Source organism: Chionomys nivalis, chromosome 1 (genome assembly GCF_950005125.1).
Source record: "Chionomys nivalis chromosome 1, mChiNiv1.1, whole genome shotgun sequence".
NCBI lineage: Eukaryota > Metazoa > Chordata > Mammalia > Rodentia > Cricetidae > Chionomys > Chionomys nivalis.
In genome coordinates, this window is record NC_080086.1 from 5,205,582 (window position 1) to 5,217,982 (window position 12,401).

At 37.2% G+C, this 12,401-nt stretch overlaps 1 protein-coding gene across 3 annotated transcripts in view; it reads left to right on the forward strand.

Annotated features, from left to right (window-relative positions):
• The window catches only part of Kras (KRAS proto-oncogene, GTPase), a 34,691-nt gene extending 22,340 nt beyond the window's left edge, over window positions 1-12,351 (forward strand). The window contains exons 5-7 of one of the 3 annotated variants that reach the window (XM_057766196.1): window positions 3,933-4,048; window position 4,151; window positions 8,093-12,351. In XM_057766196.1, coding sequence (XP_057622179.1) covers window positions 3,933-4,048; window position 4,151; window positions 8,093-8,209 — 234 coding nt within the window. In that variant the 3' untranslated portion in view covers window positions 8,210-12,351. Of the gene's footprint in view, window positions 1-3,932; window positions 4,057-4,150; window positions 4,152-8,092 lie in introns of all 3 variants that reach the window. The other 2 variants (XM_057766194.1, XM_057766195.1) reach the window with 2 other exon arrangements.
• Window positions 12,352-12,401: the final 50 nt, after the last annotated feature.

A 12,401-nucleotide genomic window follows, 5' to 3' on the forward strand; every position in this document is an offset into this window, starting at 1 on the left:
GCTATGATGCCCCGGTATTCTTAGTCTCTAAAGAGTGCCACTTCACATTTATCAAGACACTTGGGAATTGACAGGCTTTTCTGAGTTCTGAACAGCGTGTCAGAAAAGGCTGTTGAGACTGAACACCTTGAGGATTAGCTGTGAATTTGTGAAACCGATAAAGGATAAAGCCAAAAGTCAGAGTGAGTGGGTGTCAGGTAGATAACAAGCAGGGGTTTCAGAATAGCCCTATAGCTTTTTTACGTTTGGTGGTCTCGCTTTTAGTAGTGTAAAAAGTAGTTTCCAAACTTTAAACTCACCCAATACTCATTAATTTCTTAGTTTGTTGTTGACTTCTAAATATATAAAATTAGTTGATAGAAAGCCTCTCTGAAAGAAAGCTTATAAAGCTGTTTAAGAAAGCAAAACAAATTTAAAACCTCAGGTGCCTAATCTAATAATTGCCCTCCCCCATGAGATAAGTGTTTTGAACTTTGAGTTAGAAGTGGACAGTTATTGAACCCTTGCTGTACTTCAGGAATCCTTACATGGGTTGTAGTTTGACAAGGTTTCTTGAGAAATAATCAGGGATGTGAGGTTGGTACTGAGAAATGGGTCGGGTCTCTATTCCCTCCCCAGAAGGCCAGGGTTGCTGCTTCTGTGTAGTCACAGTTGATGCTAAGGTGTGCCACTCCCTTGACAGAATGATTCAACAGGGAAGAAAACGTGTGATACAAATATAATCTCTTACTGAGAGCAAATGAAAAATGTTAGCAGGTCTCCAGGGGGTGCTCTGTTTTCATAGTCTCATCTGCTTTGACCTCAAACATTGTCAGATCTCTCTGTTTACACAGGAATTACATGCTTAAACTTGGATACTCTTGTTTATACATAGATATTTTCATTTGCCCTTGGGGTTCACTAAGTGACATTTTAAAGTGTCAATAACTTACACCCTCAAGGACAAATCACTTATGCACCTTGAGTTTAGCAAGTCGTTGTAACTACCTTATTTTTAAATATTACTTCAAAGTTCAGCATATTAAAATCAGTATTCTGCATTATAGTCATGTCCCTTATGTAGTATTTAGACCTAAGAGGCTGATGATGGTAGGCCAGGATACATAGCACTGTTGTTAAGTTCTCTTGATAATTGTGACACATATTTTCAAGGCATAACTAAGTATGTAAAATGTGGGAAATTGCTTTTTAAAATGAATTTAAATTTCATATTTGTAAAACTAAGAAATGGGGTTTTCTGTAGTAACTATTTCTTGGTGTTAATTATCTTGACCCCTGAGACCCTAATACTGAATCCCTGGTGATGGGTAGTTGTCTCTTTAATTATTGGCTTCCAATTCTCTCTCTGCATTGCTGGAAACAGAAATCATCTATTCTTGTGTTGGTGATGGGGATGCTCACACTGAAAAGCAGACAGGATCAGATTTTCTTCTGTTGGAGGGCATACCCTCTTTCTCCTCTCTCCATAGCACATCGACCTCTACACTGACAGTGTGACTTTGATTTTAAAGAAGTAATACAGATTTACTTTCTTTAAGATTTTAAAAAAATATGAGCTTTTGCCTGGTTTGTCTCTTAAATAAATGTATAAATATATGGAGATTTTTTTCATTGGCTTTCAAGTTAAAAGAGAGTAATTATGAAAATATAAATTGACCAGTCATGTTTTACATTTTAAAATGCTTTGTAAGTCACTTACCTTAAATAACTTATTTTTATATAATATGAACATTTCTGATATATTTTGAAGAATAAATAAGTACAACTTACACCTTGAATTAATGAGAAAACTACTAAAAACATGCAGATACAAGTGGGGATTTTATTTTAAATGCCACATTTAGTGATTTTTAAAAAGTTGAAAATGTTTGTTTGTTCCCCTGTAGGAAAGTTGATTAAATTGATTCCATTAAAATAAGATTGGGTTGGGATGCCGGAGCGATGGTCCAGGAGTAAAGAATGCTTGCTGCAGTGGGCCGCGGTGGCGCACACTTAATCCCAGCACTCAGGAGGAAGAGGCAGGCCTGGTCTGCAAAGTGAGTTACAGGACAGCCAGGCAGGGTTGAAAAGAGTGCTTGCTGCTGCTCTTGCAGAAGGCATGACTTTGGTTCCTACCCTCTCACTGGGTGGCTAGCAGTGACTCGAGCTCTGGTGCCTCCGTCTAGCCTCCAAAGGCACCTGTACACATACACACACATAAAAATAATATTTTTTTCTATTTTTATTATTAGATTGAGTATTTTTTACTGGGTGGCACGTGGTATTAGTCAGAAGTTTATATTTTAATATGGAATCATTATTTAAATCCTGCTTCTTTACTGAAACTCAGTTTTACGAATTTTAAAGGTAAATTACTGAATTTCACTGAAGTGGTTCTTAATACATTTTTGAGATTTATAAAACTTAATGTGCCCTAAATTATTGAAGTATTTTTTTCCTAACTGTTAAATGCAAAATGAAGCCTTAGTTGCTGGCTTATTACCCTCAATACTGACTGCCTGATCTCTGTTCCTGATTGAATTTAAAATAAATTGTTTTTTGGCATATTAGCTTCTTAGGTGCTAGGTACATTTATCACATTTGGTTCAATGGAAAAACTTATTTTTACCAATTATAGAAAAATAAAGAATATACTAATTCTCTATATAAGCAATTCATTATTAAAATGAAATAAAATACATTTAAAAGTAAATAGTAAAATATGTCAAATTTCTTAAGTATTTACCTTTTTTTAGAAGAATGGACATAAATATTACATCTGAGGTTGAATTTGTACTACATGTATGCAAAGTTTCTGAACGTTAGATAAGCTTCTCCTTTGGTGATACTTTTTTCTGAAGAAATTAGCATTATAATTATAAGCACTTTGTGCCTCTTAGGCTCTTGCCTAATTTTCTGTTTTGAGAAAGTTGAAAATCTTTCTCTCCATAAAGGCTGTTTATGATTCTCCTTGTTGTAGATTTATACCACAGCCTTAAACCAGAAAACCCCATTAGAAGGGCAGAGAGATCGCTTAGCAGTTAAGAGCACTTACTGTTCCTGCAGAGGTTCTGGGTTCAGGTCCCAGGACCCACATGGTGACTCACAGCCTTGTTATCCAGTTCTAGGTGATCTGAGTCGTTCTGACCTTTAAGGACCAGATGTGCACAAGGTGCACACACATACATGCGCTCGAAACGCTCATGCACATAAAATAAATTCTAAAATAGTTTAAAAGAACCCCTCTTTAGAGTATGCAATTAAAATTCAAGGCACACAGCAGCATCTACAGACTGTTGGAGACTTATATAAGGATATAAATGTATTGCTCCTATCTTACATATTTCAAATGGTTTGTGGAGTTTCTTGCTTTGGTAAATGGCTCCTACTTATTTAAATACTGTAATTATCCATCCACTGTGGTACCAGTCTCAGATGGGCTTAGGTATTTAGAAATTAACTAGAATTATCTATTGGAGATAGAACTGGAGGTTCCAGTGTTTCTAATCACTTTGGTTGGGACATGGATTTGAGGTTTGGTTTTAGCAAAGCTTCATGTCTCTAGTCAGCTTCTCTCTCTGCTCCCCTGCTGGGTGGAAGGTGACATCAGTGGTGTATGGAGGTCACTTGTCTTCCTTTATCCAAGGAAAGTTCAGACCTAACTTCAGTTATATCGAGAAACACAGACACAGAGCTAGGCTTTTCAGTCTCCTCTGATTCCTAACTAAAAATGTTTAACTCTTGATTCCAATAAAAAATTAAATACTTTTGAGAACAAACCAGGTTCTAGCTCATGTTTTAAAGCCGCATCCTCAGTTTTACTCAATCTGATGTCTGCTTTAAAAAATTCTCAACTGTGAAGCTCATAATTCAAACTTCTTACACATGGCTCTCCCAGTAAATTACTCTTCCAAATGAAACAGACTTTAAAGGAGTTGTGTTTTACAATGCAGAGAGTGGAGGATGCTTTTTATACATTGGTGAGAGAGATCCGACAGTACAGATTGAAAAAAATCAGCAAAGAAGAAAAGACTCCTGGCTGTGTGAAAATTAAAAAATGCATTATAATGTAACCTGGTAAGTTCAGCATACTCATTTTGGTACAAAGCAGATGTCTTTCACAGGTAACAAAGCAGACAGAACTACTTAGATGTGGTGTCCTGCTTTGAAGGGTTAAAAGATAAGAACCTTGTCATTTGTTTCTCTAATGAGTGCATTGATTTCACAAGAGGTTGTTAATTCTGACTGACACCTTTTGGTCACTGCAGTCGACTAGTCTGCATTTGTCATAAGCTCTAATGGCTAAGCATTTGAGAACTGATGATTTATTTAAAGGAAATCAGATTTAAATTTTAAGATAACCAGCAGCTTTTGAGTAAAAAAATGTGTAATAATAATATGGCCCAGAGGTGGGAGAAAGCCCAAGTTAACAGTTTCCCCCCTGTGCTTTGTAGCTAGGTGCCTACCCAGGGAGATCTGGGCGCTGTTGTGTGCTCCTGTACCCATTCCGAAGCAGCTGTGTTACTTCAGGTCTTGTGCTGTTTCCATGTAGCTGCCATCATTCACTGTACGGGCTGCTCCAAAGGAATGCCAGTCTCCTACTTGTGAATCTAGTCAATGGTCCACAGTGAACACAGCTCCAGCATCCCTGCACACACCTTATGTGGTCCTCAACCTCCCCATTTTCCACCTTTTGGAACTTTACATCTGAAAAGTACCATCTTGCCAGAGTTTTGTCCCTACATAGACACCATGTTAGCCCTGCCTCCCTTCCCTTCAGTCTTGCCTCTTGTTGGATCAGTATTCTTATCCTTAGTTGGATTAACCAGCTAACATGTGATTTCCCAGTCTCTAAGAATCTCTTCAACCCCCTAAAGTGGGCATTGTGGCTTTGTGTATTTCTAGTATACTGTTTTTAACTATATGGTTTTTATGTTGCATTGAAACAGCCTATGTTTTATTCTTTTATTAGACAATAGACTTCCAGAGATGGACCATATATTTTAATCTTTTGTGCACATTATGTGCTGGAATTCTTGGCACATAGGTACTTTTTTTTTTTTTTTTTTTAGTAAATATTGAATGGACCCTTTGACTTCCCTGTCTAACCCAGATTATATTTTGTGTAGCTCACCCAATTCTTCACTCAGTGAGTTGACATTTGTAGAGGCTGTTGTCATACATGTGTTTCTTGAGAACATGAAACAAAATTAGTGTTTAAGACTACTAAGTGATGTAAACTCAGAAACAAAGCAATACTTGCATGGATTTCTAAGGGGATTATAAACTCTTAGAATTTGTATCATCGTGTAGAGCCATACTTCAGTTTAGAAATTGTGAGACAAGTCAACATTAAAAATGCAATTTGAAAATAAAAATCATGACCAGATTTAAGTGGTGAGTTTAACCTTATTCCTTTTCCAGCCTCACTCTTAGATTATTTTAAAATAGAACAGCATTTAGAGTATGTGGTACACTTATCATTATATTCAAAACAAAGGCAGAATCACACTGTTCTGTCTAAAAGATAGAGTTGTAGCAGTGACTGGCGTGAATGCTCATAGTTTGACCGTATGAATTGAATCGTTGTGATTTTAGTGCATATAGCACATTCCATATAAATAAAGGGTATATTTTATGATATTTGTAGTTAAATATAAAGTTTTTATTTAATAGCGATAAATACATACTAATTAGTTGTTTATAGTTGTAAAAAAGGGGTAAATGTAAACAGAATAATTAGCAGAATATGACGTGACTTTATGAGAATTAGTTCCCACAAGAACAAGGAGTCCACTGCCCTGTGTACATTAACTATGACATTTCTCTAACCTTGAAGTCATCTAGTTAGAATAAGTGCAGAACCTGAGAAGAGGGTACGTGCTGTTAAGTTCTGTCTTCCTTGTCTCTTAAATGCTTGTATTTTATTCCCTCTTAAAAAGTTTCATACAACTATCCCTCTCAGGATTTCTATTTCTCTGCACCATTGTTTTAGTATCATTGGTCTTTCTTTATTATAAAAATAGCTCGAGGGCTAATGAGATGGCCATCCAGCCTGAGGACCTGAGTTTGTTCTTCAGATCCACTTGGTGGGTTGTCTCTGACCTCCATATGTGTGCCATGGCATGCACACAAACACAGAAATAAATGAATGTAATTTTTAAAGTTGAAACAGAGTAGCCAATATAATGTGTGATCAAAGGGAACTCATGAAGGTTAAAAGGGAGTTAGATAAGATTGCATCTCAGGGCTGGGAGATGGCTCACTGCATATGCACGCTTATTGTGTTAGTGTGAGCACCTGAGTTCAAATCCCTGGAACTCACAAAAAGCTGGCCAAGTACCAGCTATAATTCCAGCGTTGGGGCAGGGGTCAGAAGTAATCATTGGAGTTTACTGGTCACCGGCCTAGCTCCAGTCTCATTGAGATACTTTGCCTCAAGGGAAGATGGTGGAGAGCAATGGAACAAGACTCCTGGTGTCCTCCTCAGGCCTCCACTTGAATACACAGGTACCCCCTCCCCCCCACACATGCAGACAAAAAGATTTCATCCAAATCCAAGGGTCTATGACCCTAAGTGGTAAAGTGCAGTGAGTTTATAGGTACATTTATTATGTCCTTGGAATGGTTTCTCACCACGTTGAGGACAGTGTAGAAGGAAGAGTCTGTCTTCTGTATGTCGGAGTGGATCTCACCTCTAATTCAGCCTTGACTGCACTGTCTGTATTGTAGCAGGAATGGTGTTCAGGAGGTGAAGCACCAGGGAGTGCAGATTTGGGGTTTGGGGCAATATATATTTACTCACTTGTATTCCAATAGATGATACTGGCGTTATCCTATTTCTCTTTGTTAAATGTGAGCAAGCTTCATTGCCACTCTACCTTTCTAACTGTACCGAATTAGGGATTAGTTGTCAAAATGAAAAGTTGAAAGTATACAAAAGTGGCTTAACTTTGTTGGGTGCCATTCTCCAGATTCCCTCTATTGTCTAGGTTTGGAAGCATTATTAGGTTAAAATTTCTTTCTGTAGTTCCTACTAGGATGAACAGATAAAATAAAACATGACACACATTTCTTCAGCAACACTTCTGCTTTTAACAAAGATAAGGCAAGGGCTTACTCCAGTGTGAACTTGCATATTTAAGGTTTAAAGTCAGTTTTCTTACTTCTAGAATGTACTCTTCATGCCAGGGTCTAGGAGGTTGGAAATTACTCTGACTTAATCAGTTTTAGTCACAACTGAAAAAATAGCAAATAGATATAGGCTTTAATTACTAATGTTGGATGTTCTTTGAAGATGGGTTTGTATATGGCAAGTTTTGAATGGCTGAACAGTAATAAAACAGAGCATCTTCTGCAGTGTGGTCAAGTCCATCACCTCTCAGACAACTTTGCTCATCACCAGAGGTCAGGAACATTACAACAACTTTCAAGGCAGCAGTGTCCTAAAGTCACATGGCTTACGGTCCAAAGTCCAGAAACTCGGGGACAATTAAGTTGTATATACAAAGGCATACCTACCATACATGGAGGCAAGCATTGGGAATTGTGACAAAGTTTGCTAGTAGGGAAAATTAGTAGAAAATTAAGTCCTTTTGTGGGGGGGGAAAAGTCATTTGTTGAGTTTATGTAAGATTCTGTGCCACTTACTATCTCTGCATGCTGTGAAAGTCAAGTTTCTATTTCTGTAGAATACCAGGACTGGAGAGATGGCTCAGTGGTTAAGAGCACTGGCTGTTCTTTCAGAGGACTCAGCCACGCAGCACCCACAAGGCAGTTCACAACTGTTCCTGGGGATCTGATGCTCTTCTCTGGCCTCTGTTGAGCACTGTACTCACATAATGCAGACAGACGTGCAGATGAAACACTCATACACATTAAGCTGTTTTAAATATCATAAAATTTTTAGGTAATAATTTAAATATTTTAAAATGTCAGAAGTATCCATGATGAGATACTTAATGCTAACATTCTGGCCCATTCAGCTTCCACAACATCAGCACAAACTGGACTTGCCTTTGTCAGTAAAGTTTCCATTGACAATGAAGTCTATCATGGGGACTGCAGGCCGTCAAATGCATTAACATTTTGATTCTTTTTTGATATATTTCAGGGTGTTGATGATGCCTTCTACACATTAGTCCGAGAAATTCGAAGACATAAAGAAAAGATGAGCAAAGATGGTAAAAAGAAGAAAAAGAAGTCAAAGACAAAGTGTATAATTATGTAAATACAATTTGTACTGTTTTCTTAAGGCATACTTAAGTAAAGGTGGTAATTTTTGTACATTACACTAAATTATTAGCATTTGTTTTAGCATTACCTAATTCTTTTTTTCCCCTGTTCGTGCAAACTGTCAGCTTTTATCTTAAATGCTTATTTTAAAATGACAGTGGAAACCTCTTTATTCCAAGTGCCAGTATTCCCTGGGTTTTGAACTTAAACTAGCAATGCCTGTGGAAGAGACAAAGTCCTGAGACTGTCTTGGGTTCTGGTGTGTGCCCGTGATTCCTTGCTGCTTCTTGTACCAGCTGTGAGCGTTGGCGTGAACCATGGTAATGAAGCTTTTGAGCCATCCTGCTTTGTGTTCATCTAGTCACAGAATGAATTACTTAGTAATTACAGCTTCATCTGAGACCATATGATTGGTTCTGCTAAGACTGAGGAATCACAGATTTATGGGCTTCCCTTTGATTTACTTCTAGCATGTCCGGAGTCTATCATGCTTCGTAAGTGTAGTTAGTTAGACTGTTCACAAAGGCTTTCTCTTGCTTTCTACTGCTATTAGTCATGGTCATGCCCCAAAATAGTATATTTTTTCTAGAAAAGGGGGAAAATGGGGAAAAAAAAAGGCAATGGAAAATAGTGAATAAAAGTCCATTCCATATTAGCTAAATCACTGTAAGATTCCTAATAGCTTTTCCTGGTAAGGCAGACCCAGTAAGAAATAGTAACCATTTGGGCTATATTTACAAGCTATTAAATTTTTGTAATAATTCCAACAATTTTAACATTATATAAGTTCTCATGAGAATTAGTATAACCCCCATGTCAGAGTGCTCTTCCTTAGCCTAACTTTTAAGTGTTTTGAACTTATGTCTTGATAGTAGTTTTAATTCTGGTAGAGAAACTGAAGATGATTTGAGACAGTTGCAGCTTAACAGGTGTTGAGATCAAAGTTGCAAGAGTGGGCCTCATGTGACCTGTGATGAGCATCAAGTCAGTGTTGGTCAGGATGAGGACAAGGAGAGTTTGGACAGCTCAGTCAGTGCATTCTCATGTAGCAGTTCTGCTGACAAATCTGGAATATTTCTTTTGTTTATAATAAAAAAAATTTAAATAAATTTGTTAGCTTCAAGGGGTAGGAGGCTACAAGGAGAGTAAATCTTTAGGCAGTGTAGTATGAAGGTTTGAGAATGTGTGTTTGACTAGTCTCTGACCTCTAGCAAACATTCCTAATACTTCCCAAGCTGATATGTACTTAGAAATCTCTGTGCTCCAAGGATAGATAACAGCAAAAGCAATCCCTTCAGTGCACTTAAAGCATTCCTTCAAATTTCTGAAGTGACATTAAAATCCACTGGATTATGAGGACTGGATGTCTGTCTTTTAGAAGTCTGATGTTAGGCATATCACTGTCTTACTCAGTGCTCAGTCATCTCAAAAACTCTTCACAGCTGTGTAACTTATAGTCCGTTTACACACTGATACACCGAGTTGTCACGCTTAGCACAATCTGTAACTTTTTTACATGGATTATCATCTTCACTGCCAGTTTTGGGCAAAATTGTGCAATAGGTAAAGTTTATAGTTCAGTACCCATTCTCCAATTGCCAGATTCCCTCTTGTATGCCCCAGACTTAGTGTAGTTTCCTTGTAATACTTTAATTTCCCCCATTTCAAATTTTATTTTTGCAATGAACAACTACATGAAAGTTGCCTACTAAGGAAGGTTCATCAAAGCTGCCTATGACTTTCTTCCCCGGGGTTTAAAATAATCCAACAGAAACCAGACTGGGATTTGAACTGATAGCTGGTTTTCAGGAGGCCACTACAGAAATTTAATGTTGATCCCTTTTGACTTCATGCCTGCAGCCCCATCCAGTGGTGGCTAAGTAGGAATTTTAGTGTGGACAAAGAGCACTGTCCGGAAGAAGAGCTTAGCCTCCATCTGGGGATCATCCTGGTTGATAAGAGTCCACTGTTTTAATGAATGCAGCCTTACAGTGAAAACACTTTAAAGTTTCAATCAGAAACCTCATTTTTAAAGTCAGAATATATTTCCTTAGCATTTATTCAGTACTTGTCTTAATGCTAGGCACCACACAGGCACTGGGGATATGATGTGGTGTCCCCAGAGAAGGGACACAATCCTTGGCCCGAGGTTTGTAGTGTGTTTGTAATACTCTAGTAAGATGTGTGGCCGAGGGCCTAAAAATATTAGAACGCATGGTTTCAGTTTTGCGGAGAGGTGTTTGCAGTTTCCTCTCGATTCAGCAAGAATTGCTGGTTGTGATTCCAGTGCAACTTTATTTCTTCTAAAAGAACAGAAATTCCCTAATCTAGTTTTCTCCTTAAGTACATAATTTTTTAAAAAAACTTATGAAAATTAAATATTGACTTCTAAAATAGTTTTATTTGGGTACAAATAAGCAGGCACCTGAATTTATTTGCAAGAAAAGAAAATTAGTAGGATTCTAAACTGTTCTAAGCTCTATATGTTCATAGAACATTCTTTCGGTGGATATTTTAAGTTTTATTTTAATATGTGTGTAGGGTTTTTTGTTTTGTTTTGTTTTTTGCTTTTTTTTTTTTTTTTTTTTGCTGGGGGAGGAGGGTCCAAGATCGGGCTTCTCTGTGTAGCCCTGGCTGGCCTGGAACTCACTCTACAGACCAGGCTGGCCTCAAACTCACAGAGATCTGCCTGCTTGTGCCTCCCAAGTGCTGGGATTAAAGGCCTGAGCCACCGCTGCCCAGATATTAAGTTTTAACACAATTAGTGACGCTTCTTGTTTTTATACAGAGGAGCAGGTGTACTTCAGGAGCTGCGGTGCATAATCAGATATTTACTGGAGACTCTGGGCAGTGTGTTAAGTAGTGGTAATTACCATTGTGTAAATTTTGAATATTTAGTCTTTTGTTAACAAGAAGGTTTTGTAGAGATTTTTCAAAGGGAAAAAGTCCGAGGAACAAACGTAAGTGCTATCTAGTTACTACAGCCTGTTGAAATTGAAAACCAGTGCTAAATCACAGTCATAGGCATTAGCATGTTTGTGGGGATATAGCAGACAAATACAATTTGAGTAAATATTTTCAGTCAGGAGTTCTAGGCTCTACTGACTTGAGTCACACCGCATAGGGATTTAGATCCTAATTTTTATAGATAATTAAGACTTTTCACTGTTGCACAATTTTGTTTAACATACATAAAAGTTACATGAGGCATGTCAGAAGTTACAGTTTGCAGATTCATCTCATTTTGTATTCCACTGATTCTTCCATTTTTCCCCCAAAACAATAATATATATTCAGGAGGGATTTTTGTAGGCAATAAAAATTTAAACTCCATTTGTTAAAAGTAGTAATTTCTTGATAATCGTGTAGCCATTTTTTTTAAGCCCCAAAAGTTACCTTAAAGGTGAATTTATACTTACTGACTTCAGTGTAATATTAGGTAGCATGAATTCTGCGCTGAAAAATTGAACAGATATACCCAGTAGGTGTAAAATTATGTCAAAACATGAAAATTATTTCTAAAGAAGTGATTTAGTTTTCAAAGAATAGTTACTAATTAGATTCAGATTTGTGGTGTGCCTGTTTGGGACAGCGGTAGGCATTTTAGATGAGTTTGGGAAAATTCAGTTCTCTGCAGAAATGCCAGTTTCAGACCCACCCAGCCCTGCCAGCTAACTGGGCTGTGTCCTGATTTATCTCCAGGTCCCCAATTCCACTGTCTCATTCTTCATGTTGAAAACACTTCTGCATTTTTATTTGAGTGCCAATTTCTTACTAGTGCTATTTCTTAATGTAACATGTTTACCTGGAATGTATTTTAACTATTTTTGTATAGTGTAAACTGAAACATGCACATTTTGTACATTGTGCTTTTCTTTTCTCTTTTTTTTTCTTTTTTCTTTTTTTGGTGTGTGTGGGACATATGCAGTGTGATCCAGTTGTTTTCCATCCTTTGGTTGTGCTGATCTAGGGAATGTTGGTCATATCAAACATTAAATTTAAAAATGACCACTCTTTTAATAAATATTAACTTTTAAATGTTTATAGGAGTATGTGCTGTGAAGTGATCTGAAATTTGTAATATTTTTGTCATGAACTGTACTGCTCCTAATCATTGTAATGTAATAAAAATAGTTATGGTGACTATAAAGTGTGTAATCACGTATTTCTTATTGTGGCTGAAGTTC